Below are 24,282 nucleotides of genomic sequence, written 5' to 3'. Positions count from 1 at the left end.
GGAGGTTGGACTGGAGACCTCCTGAGGTCCCTACCAGCATGAACAGTCCTAGGAGTCTAACATTTTCAGATAGCACTAGGAAGGCTGGCTAAGCTGACCGCAGAATGTACGATACCTTGCAACCGTAACGCAGCAGCAAAACACGGGGAAGTCAGAGAGAAAAAAAACAACCAACAACAAAAATTAAATAGAGATGCTGGAAGAAAATAGTTCACCTGTGATTAAAGTGGATGTAGCAATAGTTTGGGAAACGTGAAACCAAACTAAGGAGAGAAATCGATATGCTGTGACCTCCTGCCCCAGAGGCCCGACAGGCAGTGCCTGGGAAGGGCCAGAGAGGAGGCTCCGGCCCCCGACTCTGGCCATGCCCAGCAACGGCAAGGGCCTCATTAGGATCACAAAAAATAGAGACACCAAACAATCCTTTAAGTACTCTGAGTAACGTGAGTTCGGATTACTGACTCCATTAGTCTATTTTAATAATTACTCTATGTTAGCTAACAATCTGATGAAGTATCCTACCTGTTTGAGTCCCTCTTAGGTCTCCCCTGTTCCTACTTCCCTAAGTGAAGACGAATTCCTCCTGGGGCAGGAGCTCAGGAGATGGGGTCCTCCAGCAACGATAGCTGCCCGCTGTGCTAACGAACCATTAATCCTAGTTAGCAGATAAAGTGCAAAAGGCTTTTAAACTATCATTTTATGCTAAAGACTTCGTCCACCTGGCACTGCATTTCCTTAACGCCGTCAAGGGAAATGTGCAATTTTCTGCTGCGTGAATTTTGGCTCCCCCCTCAGCCCACACCCGCCTGGCTGTAACGGGCACAGGCACAGCGCAGGACTGAATTTCAAACAAGCAAGATGGTGCCTTGTGCTCCGGCCAATCCTGCTTTGGCAGGGGAGTTGGACTAGATGATCTCTAGAGGTCCCTTCCAACTCTGACAATTCCGTGATTCCATGAACCTTTTCCCCCTTAAACTTTTTGAAGGGGTCTGAACTACAAAGCTGCCTGGGAACAACAGGCAGCCTCATCAACTGTTAAATACTTACTCCGCTCTGAAACGGCGCCTGAGGTACAGCTGATAACTACGCCTGTTCCTTTCCCCGGGATCTATGGCGCACAGCCGCCACCTTCATATGTCTGAGCAGATGTTACAAGCAACATTCCAGCCGTACAACCAACAAGCCAGGACAGATTGGGCTAGTTTTGGTTTGGATTTGTTTAGAGCTATTTGGAAAGGGAGAATAAACAAACACGCTAAAACACAGGAAGAATTTTATATTAAAGAAAATGGGCATGAGATGAGGAAACATCTCCAATTATGTAAAAGGCGGCGGGGAGAAGAAACCAAACAACCTGCACTCTGTGTCCACGGTGGACGGGAAATCTTGGGCTTAAACACAAGGAAGCAAGAAAAGATTCTGATTAGAGGCTAAGAAAAACATTTTAAGGATAAAGTTCACAAAGCAGGAAGGGCAAGACTTTCTGGGAGTTTGCCTCAATGGCATCTCTGAGAGCAGACTGGAGAAAACATCCGTCAGGAACGTGTCACAGCTCCTGCCCCGAGGGAAGGACGTGGACTAGAAGAGCTCTGGAGGCTACTCCTGGGCCCAGCTTCTGATGGCTCTGTGAAATCTCTTAACCTGACCAGTGAATTTCAGCTAAACGTTCCTGTAATTACACCAAGAATAGCCAAGAGCAAAATGTCTTTCATGCTAATACTGTCTTATTGCTGCTGTCTAATCCTCTCCGGCTACTTCTTCACCAGTGAAGAGAACGGTGACATCGGGCATTCCCCTGGCCCTAAGAACAACTGGCCGTGTTCACCTCCTGCACCAATGGTATCAGGCTTTACCAAAAAGTTGTTTTAAAGACTGAAAATAGCTTGGGACTCGGGGTTGGAAATTTAATTTTTTTGTGGTCTGATTGCTCTCACTCCCTTTTTTTGGGCAAGCTCCAGGACTGCCAGTCTCAGCCACTCCGTCTGTGAGGGAACACCTGACAGAAGACTTTTAGAGTGAGATTTCTTGCTGGACCTTCCTCATTTTCGTGATCATCATCTGAGATGAATCGGGACCAGTCAAGTAAATCAAGGGGGAAGGATGGAGAAACAGGGTAATTATTAAGGGGGAGGGAATTTCCATCTCGTAGAAGTGCCTGGGTTTGACAGACAGCACGGCATTTTACCCATGGAATTAGTGTAACAGATGGGGTGTGAGGGTCGGGACCTCAGAAGCACACACAGGTTAAAGAGGGGCTGTGCAGGTGTTGCAGAAGGCGGTGAAGCAGGATCGGAATCAGCAGGACTGTGAACACAAGAGATCGTTGCTTTTTGGAAGAGACCTCAGTCTCAAAAAGCCAGCCCTCTCTTCCTCTTGTACCAAATGCTGCTGATCCCGCTCCTGCCTCTCCCTGCTCCGTACCACATATACTCACCCTGCACACCTAAATTCTGTTTATTTCTTAAGTACCAACTCCTCCCCTCCCCATTACAGCTGCAGAAGGACTTAATGATGATGAACGGCTGAGTGAGAAAAGAACAGATAGGGTTCACTGTACAGAAACACGGAGTGATGTACAAAAAGACCTCCCCTAACCTTAAATACGTGGTGTTGGGTCCTACCATAGAAAATGACAACTCAGGAAAGCATCTCAGAATCTCAACAGTTCTAGGAAAATGCCTGCTCTGGGCAGGGTCAAAAAAGCCAAACTGAATGCTAGGAGTTGTTAAGAGAAGATGAACAAAATATAGAACAGCAAGATGATGCTATCCAAATTCGGAATGCATCTTGCACCCTGGATGCTGTGTACAGCTTTCGTTCTCCCTGCAGAAAGCACACAGCCTTCCCTACGAGGGATGAGGTGATACAGCAGGACTCTTCGGATTGAAAAAGAGATCTCTGCAAAAGCCACGAGCGGCAAGAAGCTGCTGAATAAACAACAGTTGCTCATTGCCTGTTTGATAATTAGAAGGAATCAAATAAAGGTGTAAGAAGCCTGGCTCAAAACAAACAAAAATGAGTAGTTTTTAGAGCGTGGGAACGTTTACAGACCACTGGAGAAGCTGAGGACTGACAAAATAATATTGGCGTTAGTCTACAAAGTCATTTATTTGTACAACAGGAAAATTCATCTGTACAAACACAGAGGCATTTCTTGCATCTGCAAGACAACAACTCGCAGCTACAAGACAACAACTCGAGTCACGCTCACAGAACCAGGAGCTTACAACGGGAATCAATTATACTGAAAGGAATTTCGAGAAAACCAGCTAGAAGTTGCTAGCAGGAATCTCTGCTAACCACTGAAATGCTGCTGCTGGTAAGGGGGGTAATGAATGAGCAAGGGAAGAGCAGTGATCTCACGAATTCCACTGCAGCACAAATGCTGGAAACCACTCGGGGATCTTTCAGATCAGCAGGTTCTTTGGACCAAGACATGAAAGCCACGCTACAGAATGAGGAGCCACTTTGGAAAAGAAATGAATACTAAGAGAAACACCGCCTTAATTTGCTTAGCCATGAGAAGTACCTGACCACAGCTCCAGGCAGCTGCAGGGAAGACATTTATCACAGAAAGCAGCTTTTTACCCAGACAACGGCACCGTAAGATCTAGTCAAGATCTGTTCTTTACCCAATGCATTCCTAATAAAATCAAAGCCAGGAAAACAGAAGATAGGCTATTTCAGCAACAAAAAGAATGTCGTATGAAAAGAGCATTTTCTTCTCTCATCCCCTAAGAAGAAGAAAAGGCAAGTTCGAGAGACAAAACAGTGAAAGAAGAGGTAGGAGTGTCAGTGCCACGTACCGGGTTTGGCCGGGGTGGAGTCCCCGGCTGCCTTGACAGCCTTGAGAAGGACGTGCTGGTTAGAGGAGACGGGCATGCCTGCTCTGCATTGCTGCTGCTGCTGCTTCTGCTGCTGCTGCTTCAAGGCCTGGGGAAGAGGGCAGAAGAACGTGAGCAAAGGGAAATCCAAAATATTCTTAGAAATTATTAGCAAACAACTGCTTGTTTTACAGCGACTGATATTTGGATTCTGACTCTAACTACGTCAAAAGTTCAAGACAACTTCTGAAGCACATTCAGTTCACAGGGGACCCTGACACTGGCTACTTAAATACATTACTACAGGTCGACAGATTCCTACCTGTGCACCTAAAGCAAAAAGTGAGTGGTTGCAGAGTATCTTAAGTTATGTCTTTTCATGAAAAAAAAAAAAAGTCTCTAGAGAATGCAGAGAAAGGATTCCAAATCCAGAGTTGGCTCACGAAGTAATTATATAAATAACTTCAAAGAATCATAATATAATTAATTTCCATCTCCTGGAGAAGCAAGTAGCAACTTACTAAGCCTTCAACAGAGATGTTTCTCATTAGGAAGGACTTTTTTAATTAGGAGAGTAACAACAATTAAAACACTAAAGGGAAGAAAATAAAATCCTTTGTCTCAGAGCAGACGGCTGAAGCAACCCTAACACAGCCTAAAAGGCACAAACGACTGCGACAAGGAAGTAAGAAGGCATTTGGTTAAACTGCAGCATTTACCCAAACCAAAGTGTCTCTTTTCAAAAAACGAAATCCAAACCCAAATAAACTTAACAGCAGAGTAAGTTATGACGGATCAGGTACACAGTGGAATTTCAGGATAGGAAGTAATGGGAAATATTATGCTGCATATATACAAATGAGTGGAGTGTTAAGTAGAGGTCACTGCTATCTGAAATAACGACAACAGCAATAAAAATAGTTAGAACTAGGAGAGAGAATAAAACTGCAGAAACCTGCAGAATCTGCCACACGAGGAAAGCAGAAGACAGACAGACAGACAGACAGACAGACACACTTCCAGTTTGCAAAGACCCAAATGAGGGAGACTGACCACAAAAGGACACAGATAGTGAACAGACATGTTAGCTTCCTATTTTCCAATTTATTAAATAGTTCTAAATTAGCCACTTCTGCCACAGGTTAAAAGAACCATTCAGCCAAACTGAAACACAGCAAAATCGAAAATCAGTAAGAGGAAGTACCCTCTGCAACGCGCAATTAACCTCCTGTTATTGAGGTCAAAAGCTTTGAAAAAACCCAGAAAGATAAAAGAGAGACCTAGAATTCATACGAGGAACAAACGCCCATATAAATGTTCAAGAAAGCTTTCACAAATTCTTCGTTGGTGTGAAGATGAACCGCAGGCAACCGTGAACGTCAGGAAAGTATTAGACTATGAAGACCTCTCATGTGTTCAGGGGGGTGTCTGAATCCCATACTGCCATTATGTAAATCACTTCAAATATTTAACGGTTTGTGTGTTCAGTTCACCTATTCTGTATGCCATTTAATTGCTGCATTTTCCTCGGCTTAGGTAATAGAATTCTGCATTTGGTCATTGTGTCACCTCAGCTCTCAGTCCTGCAGTGCCCACACCAATGGTGGCTGAGGCACCTGTGGGAAGCGGAGGAAACAACTATTCATTAGATACCTCTTTGTAAATTCCATGTCAGCTTCACACTTATGTTCTCTTTTGCAAGTATTTGGGGGCTTCTTTAATACATCTAATTTATATTGGGTCCTGTCATAATCATAGAATCATAGAACGGTTAGAGTTGGAAGGGACCTTAAAGATCATCGCGTTCCAACCCCCCTGCCCTGGGCAGGGACACCTCCACTAGGGCAGGTTGCTCAAAGCCCCATCCAGCCTGGCCTTGAACACCTCCAGGGATGGGGCAGCCACAACTTCCCTGGGCAACCTGTTCCAGTGCTTCACCACCCTCACGGTAAAGAATTTCCTCCTAATATCTAATCTAAATCTCCCCTCTTCCAATCTAAAACCATTACCCCTTGTCCTGTCACTACATCTCCTGACAAAGAGTCCCTCTCCGGCTCTCCCTTCAGATATTGGAAGGCTGCTGTGAGGTCTCCCTGGAGCCTTCTCTTCTCCAGGCTGAACAACCCCAGCTCTCTCAGCCTGTCTTCACAGGGGAGGTGCTCCATCCCTCTGATCATCTTCGTGGCCCTCCGCTGAGAGTAATTCTGGTGGGACAGGACCTCAGGAGGTCTCCAGTCCAACCTCCAGGTCAGGGCAGGGTCGGTTTGACTCCACCAGGTTGCTCAGGGCTCTGGCTGGTCAAGTCTTGGAAACCTCCCAGGCTGGAGACGGCACAACCTCTCTGGGCCCCACTGCTGGACTGTCCTCGTGGGGATAAAGCTTCTCCTCATGTCCTGTTTTCCCTTATACCATCCAACTTATGCCCACTGTTTCTTCTCCTCCCACTTCCTTCACCATATTGTGATGAGTCTGGCTCTGTCTTCTCAATAACCTCCTTATAAGTACTGGGAAAGGCCCAGCTTCCTCCCGACACCCTATTCCAGGTGTTCATCTGCCTGGGACAAGCCTCCGGAATCCCTGGACTAGCACCTCCTCTGCAACTCCATTCATAAATCCTTACAGGTTTTTACGTTACTAAGGAGTAAATCTAACCCTGATAAAGCATTTCCTTTCTAAGGATCGCGGAAAACTAAACAATGCCGTTGGGGAAACACCTGCACATAACACACTCAGGGGACTAATTCCTCTTGCATCTTTCATTAGGAGGAACAAATGATTTGAAGTACAAACCCTCACCCATTCCATCCTGCGTGCACACAGTTAACACTGTCTGCACAACAGTATTCCCCAGGCATGGAAAATAATCCCTCCTCTTTCTCTCCTAACACCCAGTAGAGGTGCAACGCGAAGTCAGTGTGCTCTCCTTCCCCTTCTTCCCTCCAGCCACACACACACGGCACCCACAGAATTCCTTGGAAGGGGAGGTATGCCGCTAACTAGGGGAAGAAGTCAGGGGATTTAATTATTTTCCCCAAAAGACCTTCCATTTAGTAAAACAGACTGTAGAAAGCTAAGCACTCAGCAAAAGGTTGGGAGAAAAGAAATAACATCTCCTCTCTGTTCTCTAATAACAATAACAAAAAAATAAATTCTAGACGCTTACTTAGGGAAAAGCAAAGCACTAGACAGCACAATAATCTGCACCTTTAGGAGAGAGGGGTGCTTTAGCGAGACTGTTTCTGTGAGACAGCCAGGAGCCCTGACTCACCTCCCTGCAGAGAGCAGTTGCCCTGGGAAAGGCGACTTACCCGGGAAATAAAACGACTGCGACGATGCCCAAAGCAGATTCCAGACCAGGCTACTCACCTGCTTGAGCGCCTTCTTGCTGTGCTTCTGGGATGAGGAGATGACTTTGCCTGCCTGGATGGAAGGTGACGGGCAGGCTGACTGCGGGGAGGATGTCTGGGACAGTCTAGATGACACTGCAAAAAGAAACAAAAACCATAATGCCACCTCGATCCATTTGCCTGCAGCACGTTCGCCAGCCCTCACCGTTCCGGATCATCCCAGGAGGCTCATGAAAACGGCACCTCCAGCAAATGCTACTTTTTGCATGAAGAATCATCTCTATTTCGCCCCCCCCGCCAGGGCAGCTGCTTTCCTCTGAAAGCCAACAGCAATTCCTACCACCAGCTTCGGATTTTTCATCTCTCGTCCATCTCTCCTCTTATTCATCTAGTAAATAGCTGCTACCGAACACCACTGCAGCCGGAGAAAAAGCTTCGGGTCCACACGGGTTTAGCCAATTGAAATTTAACTGGAAATACAGACACAGGTAACAGTTGTCTTCATCTGGACTGCCCTGTGCTCAGACACCTCACTGGTAGCAGTCTCTGACCAGAAGAAATCCAAACCCCACACAAGAGCGAGAAGATAAATGACAAGCAAAGGAAGTGGAACTTGACCATCACTCGCTCCTTTTTAAAAAGAAATATGGGAATACGCAGGATATCCCAGTAAATGGACGTATATTCCCAGCGGAAGAGCCTAGACGCTTAAGGAAATCTAGCCCTAGCCACGTGGAGTCCTCAGGCAAGGCTGCTCGTTTCAGACGACTTAGAGTTTGAAATGTTCTCATTACAACCAGCCAGCCAGGGAGGGGAAATCACATTGCCTTGGCAAATCTGTACCGTCCCGGGCAGCAGCCGAGGTTAACCCACCGCACGGACCTGCACCCCACATCGGTCACCCCCGTTTGGCTGCCGGGACCGAAACCGTACCACAGGAAAAAGGCAGAACGCCGTTAGCTGGAAGGCCCCGCATTGACACCGCACCGTGGCCCCGGAGAACAAAGAGCCAGAGCATCGACGAGATGCGGCTGCACCTGCAGCCAGATCTAAGGGTCCATCTGCGGCACCCGGTAGGAGGCAGCCGGGGTGGGGGGGGGAAGGAAACACCCCAAGTCAGCAAATACTGGTCTCTCTATAACCACAGGTGGATTTGGCTAGATAACAACGCCCATTGTAAGATCAAGGAAACAAAATGAAGAGTAAAAGAAGGTTTGATGCCGGGGCAGTGAGAACCCCTACCATCAAGGACAATAAACACATTCCCGTGTAAACTGTTTAAATTACTGCTTCCTGAAGCAATTAGTTCCAGAATAGGAGGCTAAACTAGTGTCCTTCTGCACCAGAAAGGAGTTCAGAGATAAGGACAACAGCTCCTCACTACCAACAGCCCCAGTGTGATCCCGCTCAGCAGCCACAGAGGAGGGAAGCTCCTGAAAACAATAGGGAGAAAAAATAGGGAGAAAAACAATAGAGAAAAAAAGGGAAGGTCCCGAAGAAAACACCAGAGAGCAACACTGCCATAAAATGCAGAGAATTAGTAACAACAGGTTATAAAACCTAGAGTTCTCCCAGCTGGCACGGGCACCACAGGAAAAGAGCAAGCTTTTCAGAAGCCACGCACCACTGAGGTGAGGGAACGGCACGCTCGGGATCGTCATTAAAAAGAACAGCAATAAAAAGGTGTGGTAAGAAACCGGCGATTTCGAAGTCCCTGGTGATACGAGCATACCCAGGTGACACGCGCACGTGAGAAAGGTGCCGCTGTCACACAGCAAGCGGAAATACCGCTTAAAAGGCGAAAAAAAAAGAACCCTGATGTTATACCAAGGCCCGGAAAGCAGCAAGAACCTCCGTAAACTTGCATTTCTCCCCCAGTTCGGTTGAGACTGCAGCTGAAGAACAAGAAGCAGCTGGAGAGGGGAGAGCGGGAGCAGCACCGGAGAGGAACAGCAGGTCCCACAGGCTCATTGCAATTCTCTGAGCGCAAGGATACAGAGAACGGGAAGAAAAGACGGTTTGTTGCTGCGAGTTCACTCACGCTTCCAGAGAATTTCAACAAAAGGCTTCTAAAAATTATTTGGCTATTGTTTAAAAACCAAAGAGTTGGCAGAACTGTGATGCTGGATGGGAGAGAAGGCAAAGAACAGAATCAAATGGTAACGGGGCAAGAAATCAGCCAAAATTCTGCCTGGTCACGTACTGAGGAGGGAGCAGTTCAGTGCTTAGTGACAGACGGGAAGGCAGGAAACAGTAAAATAGTCAATATTCCGTTTAGTTAAGACCAGAGCGAATTGTGCGGAAATTCAGAGAAATATAACAAAGAGGACGAAAGACCAAAATTACCAAGTAAAACATCAAAGAAGTAAATTTTTGGAGGAAAAAACCCCAAGATGCTCATGGAACCCGCAGCAATCTACATTAACTGGGTCACCTCAGGAGAGGGATCCACTCTGGCTGGCAAGCACCCGAAAACGGCCAGCGAGACGATGCTGTGTGTAACGATGGGAAGATGAAGTATGTAAAATTCTTACGGGGAATTCAGGTTGACTGTCTCACGTACCATAGTGCTGGTCACACGACGTCAGCAAAACTTGGTGGGATTCAGGAAAGTAAGGAAAACGGTTAAGGACACAATAAAAACTAGGGATACTGAGGGCTTTGATATTACTCTCAAAGGCAGGACCATGAGTGAGGCAGACAGAATGAAATGATGTAGTTTCGTGTCTGGGCGCCCCGTTTCTGTGGGAAAGCACCAAAATAGGGTGCTCGCAGCTCCCGTTGAGCCCAGACACAGCCCAGCCATCGCCCTCGCTCCCACCAAACCTGGGACATTCCAAGCCCTCGCCTGGACAAACGCTCCCTCCACTGTCCTCCTAATCCTCGCTTGTAGGTGTTAGACGCGAAGAAAACACAAGTTTGGTTTCACGTTTAAACCCGGGCAGAGGAACAGCCAGCCTGTTGCTGGGTTTGAGACATTTGAACAGCAGGAACATAAACCACATCCTCTTCGAAGCCCATCACTGCTGAAGCTGCAAGTTCTGCGTGAAACAGAAACACCAAGCCCAACAGGCTACTCTGCTCCGGCCTCACCTTCTGCTCACGTTTTAATTTTTATGCCGTCTTTGAATAAAGAAAAGCAGTATTTTAAAACCAGGCTGAACCCCACACCTGGGAAGGCAACTCAGCCGCGGAGCAGAGAGAATAAAGCCGCTTTAGGGTGTTTCGTGCATTCTCTGACGGTGCAAAAGCCCTCGGTGCCACAACGGCTGCTGTGTCCCGCTGACAGCTGTAACCACACCACCTTCTCAAGAACAAAGAGGAGAACTTGAGGAAGGCGACCAAGTGGCAGCTGCAGGCCCCCAAAGTGAAGGGGAGGGGGGGTAGATGGGAGGATAAACCTGTCCTGGACCCAAAAGCCCTCAGAAAGGTTCCATCCTCCTGAGAACACTGCACACAGCCAAGCGGAGGAGGACACAAAGGCTGCACAGGCAGGGAAACGTCCCAACTCCCAGAAGGACCAGTGGAGTTTGTTTTCTTGGAGCAGAATTTCCGTAAAGTTAGTTCTGTCTTCACTTCAGGCTTTCCTGTGATTGGAAACGTGTGTGGAGCTGAGATTACACCTCTTGATACCCTTAAATCCTAAGAGTGCTTTTGGAGGGCAGCTGCAGAAATGATTCCAGAACGTAAAGCGACAGCCGGGAAAGCGGTGCATCCCATAAAACACTCCGGGTTTAAAATACTCAATGAGTCGCTTTGCGCTGTTTCTGTGTAAATAAGGATGTCCTGGATGAGCTAAAGCTTAGGGAAGACTGTGGGCCAGCACGTGGCAGAACCAAATTTGTGAATTAGAAACAGTAAGGAGATTCCCCTCGTCCCAAAGAGGCACATGGGAGATGGGATGGAGACGTCATCTGGATAATAAGCGGTAAGGACACAAATGTGACTAAAGCACAGTGACAAAAACCTTGGGTATGTGAGAGTGGTGGCTCAGAGAAGTAATTAAACATACTCATCCCCAGGATAGCTCCAAAAGGAGGAGCTCTACACCCTTGGCCCCGGTCACTGCTCCAGCCGGGTCACTGATGGGCTTTCGTGGCCTCCTGGGAGAGGGGTCTGCCAGGTGACACGCCAACAGTTGGCTGAGAGTCATGTCGATGAGATAAAGTGACCCTGTGTCAGCCAGACCTCAGGAGACCCCTTTTGTTAGATAAACTAAGAGTGGAGCCAACACGGTCCCACGGCCCAGCTGGAAGAATAAATACTGGAGGAAGGTTCGTCTGCAGCCAACGACAGCCGGAACTCGTGGGACAGAGACTCCTTCACACTTCAGACTTCTTGCTTGGAGTGTCGCTGACACAAGAGCATTTCTTCTGAGAAATGAAATTACAACAGAACTTTAATTATGTTAGAGGTCAATTACACCGGAAATCTCAGTCTGGCAAGGTCTGATGACATGCTACAAGGTTCCCTTAAGATTTGCACACCCTAAACCATTGGTCAATCAATTCTCTTTATACCAATTCTCCATATATCAGTTTCTCTATTTATAAAGAAACTGTGCTAACAGCAGCAGAGAGAAGTAGTAAGATTTATCTAACAATCATTTATTCTAGATGATGAGTGGTTAATTCTTTTAGAAAAACTGCAGTAAATTGCTGCAAATACTAAACGCGGGATGTAGTCTAGGGATCCCGTCCAAGAGAAACAGTAAGACAGCACAGCTTCATCACGTCCACGCACGCTGTGTCACCCCCCAAAAGAAGGGCCAAGACTCGTAATTCTCCGGGGGTGCCAGGTACCAGCAGTCGTGCACACTGCATGGGACCGAAAAGAATGGAAAGGTGAAGATGCCCAAAATATTTGTATCTTTTTTTTTTTTCTCTTGGATGTCCCATCTTGCACCGGTTATTCACCTTTTAGGGCGTGAAAGCAGCGAGATATTTGTTCGAAATCCCACCAGCTTCCAGTACACATCTGCTGGCTCACCTAAGATGATATTTAATGAAAATATTCTGGCTAATGTTTGTCTTTCACAAATAGTGTCAGAAAACAACAACAAGAAAATCCCCGGACAGAAGGGATCCTGCTCTGGGGCAGCAAAACCGGCCGCGGGACTGAAACGTCCCTTTAAGCTCAACCCGTCTCTTAGACAGAACTAGAGAGATCTTCGCTCACTCAGCCACTAATTTACTTTCTGACCGATCGCCTTCTCCTCCCCTGTCCCTGCCTGGCTCGTAGCCGGCTGCAGGACGGGCTACTCGGAGCCCAGCGGTTCGAGCCAACGCAGGAGAACACCTGGAGCAGCACCGAGCCAGAGAGGAGGGAACGGAAAAGCGGAGGCAGATCTTACAGCGAAAGGACGGGGACGATGACAGAACTCGCACTTCCTTGGCAGGCACTCAGGCAACTCCCAAACCAAGATGAAGATTTTCTTAAACCGATGCAGCAGAAATGACCGCTGGGGTTTCTCAGGCTCATTTCCGAGGAGACGCAGCGGGCGCTGCCGAAGAAAGCGAGCATAAAGAACAACTCTGCATTTACACAACAGGTTTATTCCGGTGGCTCCAAGAGAAAATTACTTTTAGGGTCACTCGGCTTAAGGTCGACTTACAGAGTACTGGCGTGCGGGTGTCTTGACTGATACGCTGTTTGACAGCACGAAACAAAACAGAACCACTGAAAATGTGCTAGAAGGAAAGGAAATACTCATCTGCAATTGCGGGGAGAGTTTGGGAGGCAAAATACCTCCAAAGCAGGAGGAGAAAAAAAAAGATGTAACAGTTTGTGAAACTAAAATGAGTATGACGAGTCTTTTGCTGGAGACAAGCAAAGCCAACCCACCGAATACAGCACCACAACACCGAACAGACCCGGGATTTCGCCACTGCCACAGGCTCAGGGATGCAGCCGAGGGCACGGCCCTCCAACTGCTCACACCACAGCCCCTGGAACCTGGGTTTTACTGGATCTTTCATCCTTCCTCTTTTAAAGATCAGAGCTGATTGTAGTCTCAAATATACTACACAATAAAGGAAGCTCTCATCTTTGGGTAAGTGGAATCAAACTATTTTTGAGCACTGAAATTGTTCTGCTAAATTTATACTCAGAGCATTAGATAAAAAATAAAACCTCCCAGGGCTAAGACGCCTTTTGCTGGGTACCTGCTGCGTGAGCGCCCCCGAACAAACCTCCGGCTGCAGGAATGGATGCCGCCTTATGAATGGGTAACGCATCCCGGCAATTAACTCCCCCCACGAGCAGGCTGGAATCTGTAACCCTGCTGCCAGGGTAAATCTCATTTATTACTTGGCACCGAAGCAGCGCTGTTCCCTACAGCCTCCAGGCACGAGGTATTCACTCTTTGCCTCCAAAAGGGCCAAAATGCAGCAGGATCCAGATACAAGACGGGTCCCACGGGCGGGCGCTGGCACCAGCCCCTCTCGAGCTCGGTGCGAGGGACCCGGTACTCACCTCTGCGTCCCGGCGGGGGCTCGGGGGTAGGAGCTCTGCAGGGGGGGCTGTCTCTGAGTTTGTCTGGGCTTGGGAGAGTATAATACGAAAAGAAAAGGCTAGAGCAGATGCGGAGCTCCTGCTGGAGGGGTGGCCTGCGTTTCCACGGGGCTGGCTGCCCTGAGATCTACACGTTCGGGAAGAAAAGGCTGCACTTTGCTCACTTGGAAAGAAAGTACAGTCAAGCTGAACTAAAAATACAATACCCCCCCCCCTTCAACTATGTGCAGTCATAAGCTTAAAATAACCCGATTTTAAACAGCTAATGGGATCCAGATGTATTACATGAAAAGCTTCTACTGAAAGCCATTAAAACTCGTTTTGAGAAGCACAGAAATGTTTCCTGCTAATCCAGTGCCCTTCTCTCCTACAGGTACGCGTTTGCCAGAACGAGAATGGGAACTCGACCCTGAATTTGTATCAAAACAACATCGAACTTAAAAGCGAGACAACCATTTCCAAAGAAGTTCTCCCTCACATGACCATTCCTTGCTAAAATGAAGGAAGAAATAATGCCCCAAAATACTGTCCAATTGCAGCTGCCCAGAACTCCCCCTCCTGCACTGACCCTGGGTACTGCTGGGACGGGGATCCCACACTCCTGTGAGCCAGCTGTGGTTTTATAAACATAAAAAAAAATAATCAACTGCTTGTTTCATATAGAGACTGGGGTGTACCTTGCAGGGGCAGCTCCGAGAAACCAAACTGAAGTCCTCACCAAGGCTGTGTCTGACGGCTCATCCATCTCCATGCTCCATGATCCCACCCAAGCTCGTTCTTTCCCCTCTTTCTCTCCCCATATAAAGCTCTCTTAGAGTAAGTTTATTAATATGTGATTTCTTGGTTACACTGGAACTGGAGTTCCTCCCCTCCAGGAAAGGACACCAATTAAACACTAACAAACACCTTAAGAAAGAGAAGAGGAAAGACACAGCTCTGCAGCTCTAGGGAATACCATCAGCACTGTAAACGTTTCCGACACCATCTCTGCCATAAAGCCCTATCAGCGACGCAGATCTCCCGGCTCACAAACCCCAGAATTACCTAAATGACAGAGAAACTGTTCTGGTTTCAGCCCCAGCACGGGGAGGGCACACAACCAGGTTCATTACCGGCAGCACCTGGAGGAACACCAGCCGCAGGCTGGAGACCCCGCTGCAGAGAGCGTCTGTGCCAAAGCAATGAGCAGTGCCCAGCCCAGCGGGCTCAGAACATTACTGTAATGGCTCAAAACGGAGAGTGAGGAGGATGCGCTGCCCCACAAGGAAAAAAATCTTGTTAGGGGGATGGTTTTATGTGATGCTATACAAGTGGAGAGAAATGTTTACATTAAAGCAAGGGAAGACTGGAAAACCTTCCTCCGAGCACACCAGTGTAAGAATTATTTTGAAAAAGGCCAATAGCTTATGCTCTCACACCAGAAAAGCTTCTAGCACTGACATTCAGCAGCCAATTTTGACGTGAGCAAGACCCAACCGATATCATTCACGTTCCTGGTGTCCTTCTACTGCTCAGCTTGAAGACAGCTCCTGCTTCGAGGGGCCTCTGAGGTGACCCTTGTTGTTCCCTGCAGGTATTCTCTCTCCGGGTGATGTGCAACAGCCCGAGAACAACTGTCGTTTCAATAGGTTGTTCCTTGAGTTCGAGTCCTTTGGGAGGAGAATTTCCAGCCTACAGAACAGGGATGGAGGTGAGTAACTGCGGGTCAGGCAGGACGTGGACTTTGCCGTGCCGTCGTGCAGGGACACATACAAGGGCAGAAGCAGCAGCGCATCTCCTCTCCCTCACTTTTCAGGCACCGCAATCAAAAAAAGGAGCATGAGAGGTATTTCTGCATCAGATGTGTGAAGAAAGAGAGAGATTAATTGTGCAAGAGTACACTCACTCGGCGGGTTCAGGCCTGCGAGAGGAAACACGGGCAGGTCACGGCCACCTCCGGCACAGCGAGTGTTCGGCAGCTCTACAGACACGGTCACCCAACACCCGGCATCCTGTGCACGCGAGAGACGGGCTGCAGTGAGGCTTCTCCCGAGTCAAACTCACAAGCAAGGACGGGAACTGAAGCACAGCATCAGTAAGGCACCAGGGAAGCAGAAACTTTGGTTGTGATTAACTCTTCCCGATTCACTCCGTACGGGAACCATCGCTCAGGAACGGCAGGATCCGCATGTGGAACTAACTGTCAGCAGCGCCGCCAGCTCACACCCCAAACCAATTTTCATTAACTTGCAAACCTACACGAAAATTAGCCGAGAAACGTTAAATCTTGCATCGGGCACTCGGGGGGCGGGAGCAGGGGCTGCAGCGGCGCAGCCAGAACCGCGGCTCCAGCGGCAGATCCCACAGCTCCCAGCTGAAACCAGGGAAAGCGCCGATACTCACAGCTCCGCTGGGAAACAAACTGCGCGTAAAAACCTGCCTCTCCATCGGCTGCGCTCCCCGTTGCTGTCGCTCTGCCCCGTGCCCTCGCTGCAAAGCGGCTCGGCCCAGAGGCCCCCACGCTCACAAGTGCAGGCGTGATGTTGTGGAAACAAAGAATTGTTGGGGTTTTTTGGTGTTTTTTTTTTTTTTCCCCAGCAAGAAACTACGCAGTCGAATTTAAAGTCCTGGGCTGAGGCACTGCCACGGCTGTGTATCGCACTGACAAAATAAAGCTTTTAAGTCAACCCAAAAAAATAATCACAGGATGGTTTGGGTGGGAAGGGACCTTAAAGCCCCCCCAGTGCCACCCCCTGCCCTGGGCAGGGACACCTCCCACCACAACAGGTTGCTCCAAGCCCCCTCCAACCTGGCCTTGAACCCCTCCAGGGATGGGGCAGCCACAGCTTCTCTGGGCAACCTGGGCCAGGCTCTCACCACCCTCAGGGTGGACAATTTCTAAATCTAATCTAAATAATTCTAATTCTAATCTAAATAATTCCCCGACACTTCATTCCCAGCAGCAGCTGAAGAGATCCTGCTGCTGGTAGAAGACACTCCCCCTTCCCTAGACAGACAGACAGACAGACAGACAGACAGACAACCAGGCTCCAAAGTTAAAGTCTGGTGAGTGAAAAGGGTCTTTACAAGCAGATTTCGCTGGGCAGCCTGTGCTACAGCCCCCCCTCCCATTGCCTCCCACAGCACCCAGGAGGACGTGGCTGCTGGCCAGAGGGACGGGCAAGTCCCCCACGACCCTCTGATTGCCACCAGCACCTCAGGGACAAGCACAGGGACAGAACGGAGGCAGGGACAGTGTCCTCACCACACACCACCATCTGCTTCCCACCTGCCCAGATCTTTCCATTGAGTGATCGCCTGCTTGTGAATCCAGGGGGTAACCAGGGGGTAAATCTCCTAACGGAGGGAAATAATAAATAAAGACTACAATATATGGAAAGAAACTGTGGAGTTTTAGACATCAGCCCACGCAGCCGTATGAGAGCGTCAGCAAAAGCCTTAATGCTTCAAAAAGTTAGAAAATTACTTTGCACCACGTTTTGAGGGGGAAAAAATTAAATATTGAACTAGAAGCCGGGCACAGGGAGCGCGGCCGTGTTGCTGTCAGCAGGGCCAGGGCCGGTTGGAAGCACTGACACACCTACTTCATGTTAAAAGATCTCATTTCCCACAAGTGATGACAACATGAGCAAATCTGACCGGCGAGAAAAACGTTGCCAAGAAAGCACAGCGGGGAACTGCAGGTCGTTACGGAGCCGCTCATTAGCCCGCCGGTCAGTCCCAGGTAACGGCGTTACCCATCGGAAATAGGGAACAGGGAAATGCTGCTGCTGGAGGAGAAGCAAAGGAAGCAAATAAAATAAAAAATGCACTCCGTATTGCTGAGTCCTTCCCAGGGTGAGGAACAAGCTGGCAGCAATCACCGCAAGGGAGAACTCTGCTGCTATTGACGCTGAAAATAGGCAGAGACGTGGCCAGGACTCATTTGACAAGCAAAGTGGAGGAGAGAGGCTGGCTCCTGTGCCGTAGGTTAAGCCAAGGGCGGTGCTGCCCACCCAGGGCTTTGAGAATACGATATCCATTTTTTAAAATCTAAATTTCTTATTAAATAAATAAATAAATAACATTTTTATCCTCTGTTGGATGTTTTGGGTCACTCACGGCAAACACCGTACAATACCCACCGGGGGTTCGGAAGCTTCCTCTCACCCTACATTTCAATAGCGTCTCTCTATATATACATAAACAGTTTATACAGGGTTGGACAGGAAATTCAACCAAATTCAGTGTGCTTCTGACAAACACCACCCCGCGGCCGTGTCCCATAGAGACACATCATTTGCATGGAGCGGGCGCTGCTGCCGAGGCCGGAGGCAGCATGAAACACACACACTCTCGGCCGCCTAAAATACCCCTCGCCCGACGGAAACACACAGAGCTCTCAGGGGTGGCAGCTTCTGCCCCAAAAGAGACGGTGCGACTGCTCCTCAACATGGTGCTCACAGGCAGAAGCCGTTTCATTGCATGAGACAGGTCCTCAGCTGGCAAAAGAGGCACCGAGGCGCCAAGAGCCATAGACCAGGAGATCTTCCACCCCTCACTCTCACAGCAGGAATTCCTGCCGCGTTGTCCCGGTGAGTGGCCCTCGAGCCTCTCCGATGACCCGGCAGTGACGATGCGCAACTCCCCGGCAGCTTTCCAGGGACCCACAGGAACACCCAGGCTGGCAGGGACCTCCAAAGACCACCTGGAGGTCAGATGGGATCACCCAGCACATGGTCCAACTGCACCTTGAGAGCCTCCAGCAACGGGGACTCCACCACGTCCCCGCGGAGGTTGTTCCAGTGAATGACTGTTCTTACTTTAAAAAAATGTTTTTCTTATGTTGAAATGAAAATTTTCCTGGTCCGACTTGTACTCGCTTCCCCTTGTCTTCTCCACGTGGCTCCTTGTGGAGGGAAGTTTGTTATTTCCCAGTTTGTATTCTCTTTCTCCTACAACAGAGCTTAGAAGAGCAGCAGGTACCAGAACACCTTCTCTCCTAGAGAGGAAAAGCACCCGGGATGTGCTTCTGCGGGTAAGAACTAACATCACATTGTACATGGGGCTAAAAGGCAAAGTCACCGAGACGTTGTTTGACATGAAATGACAGAACGAACTGCAAAAATCCGCAAGGCAAGTCAGAGAGGTTGAACCCAGCTGGGGAGGCTCTTCCACAAGGCAGCCCCTGCCCAGACAGGGCTGCACGTGCTCCCCTTCATGTATCCATGTACCCCGGGTGACAGGAGGTGGGACACAGAATCATTTAGGTTGGAAAACACCCTTAAAATCATTGAGTCCAACCATTAACCCAGCACTGCCCAAACCACCATTAACCCACGTCCCTCAGCACCACGTCTGCCCGGCTTTTAAATCCCTCCAGGGACGGTGACTCCACCACTGCCCTGGGCAGCCTCTGCCAAGACTTCACAACCCGTTTGGGGAAGAAATTTTCCCCAATATCCATCCTAAACCTCCCCTGGTGCAACTTGAGGCCGTTTCCTCTTGTCCCATCGCCTGTTCCTTGGGAGAAGAGACCGACCCCCCGGCTACACCCTCCTTTCAGGGAGTTGGAGAGGGTGCACTCACCGGAGCCTGCCGTCAGGGCTGGTACCAAAGGCATTTCTAATTGTAACGCAATATAGTTGGAAAGTCCGGATGAAGATACTCGGTGACTCTTAACAAACACGCGTGCACCCATTTCCCTAAGCCTCTGGCTCAGAGAAGCCCCTGAGAAACCTGCTGAAGGCGAGCAGAAAGCATGGGGACAGCAAAGCTCAGGCCAGAGGGAGAAGCGGTGGTGCTGCTCCTCTGCCCGCCCCGCGCAGCTGCAGCCACACGCAGCAGCTTTCAATTCCTCTTCGCTCTCACACTCCAGCTCCTTGGCTGAATCCTTCCAGCTCATCACACCTCCAGCACACGTGCATGTCCCCGAGGGCGCAGTGGACCACTGTGGGAGGACCAGGCACCCTCCCAGTGACACACACAAGTGGCCCAGCTCCTGCAGGGCTGATGCCCTCCCAAATGGGCACCTCTGGGGCCAAACAGCACCTGGCAGGGGGGGGATGAGAACCCCCGAGGAAACGGGCTTTTTCTGAAAAATGCTTCCCATATTAAATCACAGAATTATAGAATGGTTTGGGTGGGAAGGGACCTTCAAGACCACCCAAGTCCAACCCCCTGCCCTGGGCAGGGACACCTCCCACCACACCAGCTTGCTCCAAGCCCCCTCCAACCTGGCCTTGAACCCCTCCAGGGATGGGGCAGCCACAGCTTCTCTGGGCAACCTGGGCCAGGCTCTCACCACCCTCACAGCAAAGAACTTCTTCCCCACATCTCATCTCCATCTCCCCTCTTTCAGTCTCAAACCCTTCCCCCTCCTCCTAGGGCTCCCCTCCCTCATCCAGAGTCCCTCCCCAGCTTTCCTGGAGCCCCTGGAGGGACTGGAAGGGGCTCCAAGGTCTCCCCGGAGCCTTCTCTTCTCCAGGCTGAACCCCCCCAACTCTCTCAGCCTGTCCTCCCAGCAGAGGGGCTCTCTATCCTATGCAGTGGCTGAGCCGCTCTTCAGTTTTCTGCAGAACAAATTAGGGTCTCACAAATCCCATTTCCCTACATTTCAGTGGAATTCAGTGGAATTCCCCAATATTCTGGGGCCACACAGTACCAAAATACATGTATTTTGGGGACATACAGTACATTTTTAATACTAGTAGAGTATTAAAAATACTCTGCTTATGGGAATAACCCCCCCAAAACAGTTGCCCTCCCCACATCGGTGTGCACGAGAGATGCCCAAGCTTTCTCCGGTTCCTGCAGGGAACGGCAGGACGATGCCACCACTCCAACACCTCGCTGTCACCTGCAGAGGGGGAGCGGGAGCGGGGCTGAGCCCCCAAAGGGAGGGTTTGTTAAAGTGCTGGGAAAGGATCCCAACAGTCCCCTCGGTAAAAGCACAGATTGAGGGTCCTGCAGAAAACGGATCTGATGTTTCTCAGGGAGCCTGAAGATTTTTAGCTGCTGAGGACAATGCATGGGAATTCGTGCAAAAAATACTTCTACTGCAGATTTTAAGTTTATAACCCATTTTCTACACGTCTAAACCACCTCTCAAAGGCAGAGCCACCGGAAGCGCCTGTGACCACAGCCTAATAACTGTGGCTCACGCAACATTAAAAAAATAATATAGTGCTTGCTGTGAAGTGTAATGGAAATGCAACCTGGTGACGGCTAGAGGAGGCTGTACAGCCCTCTGTGAACCACTGCAGCTCGCTCCAAGTCCGGATTGTGTGACACACCAGCCTAAACAGAAGATACACTAACCTAAATAGAGGAAAAAGGAACGGTTTTGGCTTTATGTCTGCAGATTCCTCGGTGAATTGCATAATGTGGTGCTTGGGAAACAGCTTCCTCCTGAGTCACGAGCGCGAGCAGGAATTGGCTGTATTTAGAAAAGCTGATATTTCTACCAAATCTTTAGCAGGAAGAAACAGAATGACATAACCCAAACACAATTCTTTTTTTAAATTATTTTTTGTTCGGCAGCTGTTGCGGGCGGGCGGCAGCAAAGCGCTGTCTGAAGGCAGAGCGGCGATCAGCCCCCGGGGGTTAATCACGGGAGCTGATCACACTCTCCAATCCTGAGCTGCTATTTCCCTGTGGCCAGACTCCCAAGGTTTTCCTCTGCACTGAGAGATAATGCACAAAATTTCAGGTACAGAACAGTCTTTTAGTTCTTATTCCTGTTTTCCTGCGCCATTGGCAGGGAACATAGTGTAGAAGTTTAATTACTCCAGTTACATTCCTTCAGTGCCCTATTTAAGGCACTGGTGATATCCTGTTGTAACCTTACTAAAACCTTCTCAGCTATTTTCAGTAAATGACGTTTTGCCAAATATAGTTATTTTTCACTTTGAAGACTAATCCATAATCCCCCACGAGGGACCCACCAGCACACGTCTGCTGTGTAAAAATGCAAGACAAGTTGGTGGTTGGCTAATACAGAAAGATTATTCATAATCTTGCCCAGTTTGTTTCCCCCTTTTACCTTAAAGTTCACTTTACCATCTGATATTTTTCCCCCGTTCTAACACAGCAACCCCAGGCTGGGTTTTGCAGGGGCTCTCACAGGAGGTGTCAGTTCTAGAAGCCAAACAAGATCCTTCTCTTTCAGGACGACTCGGATTAGAAAGGGCACACCAGGGACATGGCACAAATTATAAGAAAATCCACTTTTGACAGCTATTTTCATTGCCAGAAGCCATGAAGTCTGGGCAGCTCTACACTGGAACCAAACGCATTTATTTATTCCTACCAGCAAAGGCAGGTGTAGGCACCGACTGCAGTTCCATCCAGTCCCCCGAAGCCTTGCAGCTGCCTGCAGGAACCCGACAGACTTCTACATGGTTCATGGCCAGACACCGTGAGGACAGAGGATATGAGTGACCCCGAGCTCAGAACCAGCCCCAGGGTACAAACGAGGTGCTCGCACAGACAGTGACACCGAGCGCATACAGGTGACACCTGTACTTCACGTTCACGGAGCGCATTACAACAAACTACAAGTTGTCCTACAAAGCAAATGGGTGAAATGGTGGTAAAAGCATCCGGAGCGCGGCATTCCCACTGAGTTTCAGGAGGATTTAAACCAAGGCAGAACCCAAGGAGCCTTGGCAGCATCCTTTTACAGGTGCTGTATCCAAACAAAGCTTGGTTTTTATCGCCGGTCTCCAAAGACAAGAGCCCAGTAGCTGCTTCAGGGCCGAAGAGAAGGTGTCTGTCACCTCTGATGGGCACAGAGGGACCCCACCAGAAACACACCCGCTTCATTCCCCGAAGCGAACACCCGCCTCCGGGAACAACCGCCTCTTACCTTGCAGGGGAAGGGCACGGAGCTGCTCCATGAACATCGCCGCTGCTGCTGGAGCTCCGTAAGCGGGGCTGCTCCCGGCTCCCTCCGGCACAGAGGTGCGGGACGTGACGCCCGGGGCTCGTGTTTAAACTTCGGGGCTGGTTTTTAAACTTCTCCCCCCGCGCTCCTGATTGGTGCCGCGAACAGCCCATGTGGGTCTGCAAACGCGCACAGGTTTCACTCCTTTCTAAAAATCAAAGTGTCAGTTTGGCTGCTGTCAGGGCACTTTATTTTTGTACATATAAGGAAGTGGCTGTTGATGTTATCTGAAGGCGCTTCCTGTTTTATATGTAGATGAGCAAAAATAATGTCACGTTAAGCGGAATTTCAGGCGCAAAGAGCTCCAGTCACAGCCTCTGAGCAGAATAATGTGAGCACAGCTCATCTGCTCGCTCTCTGCCCCAGCCTGCATTCACTCCCTTGATTTTTATCAGAATTCCATATTCTCACGATAAAAACCATCCTCCCCAATCCTTGCCAAAAAAGAGAGGCTGCACTAACGCTGCTTCCTACCGAGGCTCTCGGGATCGGCCGAATTCCAGAGGGCTGGGTGGATGCCGACAGCCCCATCCCAAACAGCACACAGGTGGAAACACGGCCAGCAGCCGAGCAATGCCAACCACAATTCTGGCTGCGTTTGGGCTGGTCTTGAATTTAAGTGACTAGGCTTTTTTTAGTTTATTTTTTTTTCATGAGGAAGGAGGCTTTTGTGTGTTTCACATAGGCAGAGCCAGCCCAGGAAGCGGCCGTGTAGGAGTGCTGCATTCCAGAGCTACGCTGCTCAACGCCGAAGGAATCCTCCTAATTGGAAATTACTGCTCTTCTGGTTACTTTAAAGCAGAGCAGACAAACGCACCGACTGACAACAAAGCCTGTTTCCATGTAGAAACTCTTCTGCTCTTGCAGAGGGAAACAGCAGCAAAGGGCACGGCGGTACCAAGGAGGAGAGGGGCCAGCAGCATCCCATGTCCCCCTGTCCCCTGGGGCCAGGACTGTCCCCGCCAGGAGGTTCTGCCACTGCCACCCATTCCCCGGAACCAGCACCAAGTCACCCAGTAACCAGGTTACCAGTCCCAGGTCACCCAGTAACCAGGTTACCAGTCCCAGGTCGCCGAATGCCGAGATGAGCCGCAGTCGGGGGTGGGCTGAAGCCCTTTGCACCTTCTACTTTCATTATGGCTTTCACGGCAACTCCCTGGATGTTACACGCAAGTCCGTTTTTATACACAGCAAGGTCATGAAACTTCAGGTTTTGCTGGAGGAAACCAAAAGAATCTTTTCAGATGCGTGAAGTAAATGAAATACTAAAAGTGAAAGAAAGTTTTCTTCCCCGTGGACTTCACAGCTCAGCTCTTTTCTATATACGTCTGAGACCGTCAGCTCCGACACTGCTGGTCTGTGCCTTGAGAAACCAACGGAGAGAAGTGTGGGCTCCACTCAGAGACAGTGACTGTCCCTGAAATAACAGCGAGTTACAGGATGTCACCTACGAGATGCCTTACAAACATTAGAATTTAAAAATGCTTCACACAAACATTTTTTTTTAACCATTTATGATCACAGTATCTTATTTTCTCTCATTAACCAGTTTTGGATGATTTAATGTTGGTGTAAAGTTATGTTACGGCCAAGAAACGGCGCTGGGAAGATAAACCAGGTGTTGCGTTTAGTGACAGACGAGCGAGAGCTACCACAGGAAAATTAAGTCATG

At 49.2% G+C, this 24,282-nt stretch overlaps 1 protein-coding gene across 1 annotated transcript in view; it reads right to left on the bottom strand.

Annotated features, from left to right (window-relative positions):
• ASXL2 (ASXL transcriptional regulator 2) overlaps positions 1-24,282 on the bottom strand; it is a 76,302-nt gene that overhangs the window by 14,299 nt on the left and 37,721 nt on the right. The window contains exons 5-6 of the mRNA XM_074153968.1: positions 7,191-7,306; positions 3,807-3,933 (exon numbers count right to left, since the gene is read on the bottom strand). Coding sequence (XP_074010069.1) covers positions 3,807-3,933; positions 7,191-7,306 — 243 coding nt within the window. The remainder of the gene's footprint in view (positions 1-3,806; positions 3,934-7,190; positions 7,307-24,282) is intronic.

The sequence above is a fragment of the Numenius arquata genome, chromosome 9, assembly GCF_964106895.1.
Source record: "Numenius arquata chromosome 9, bNumArq3.hap1.1, whole genome shotgun sequence".
NCBI classification, from domain to species: Eukaryota; Metazoa; Chordata; class Aves; order Charadriiformes; family Scolopacidae; genus Numenius; species Numenius arquata.
The sequence above is the reverse complement of the archived record's forward strand: the minus strand, read 5'-3'. Positions and strand labels throughout refer to the sequence as shown.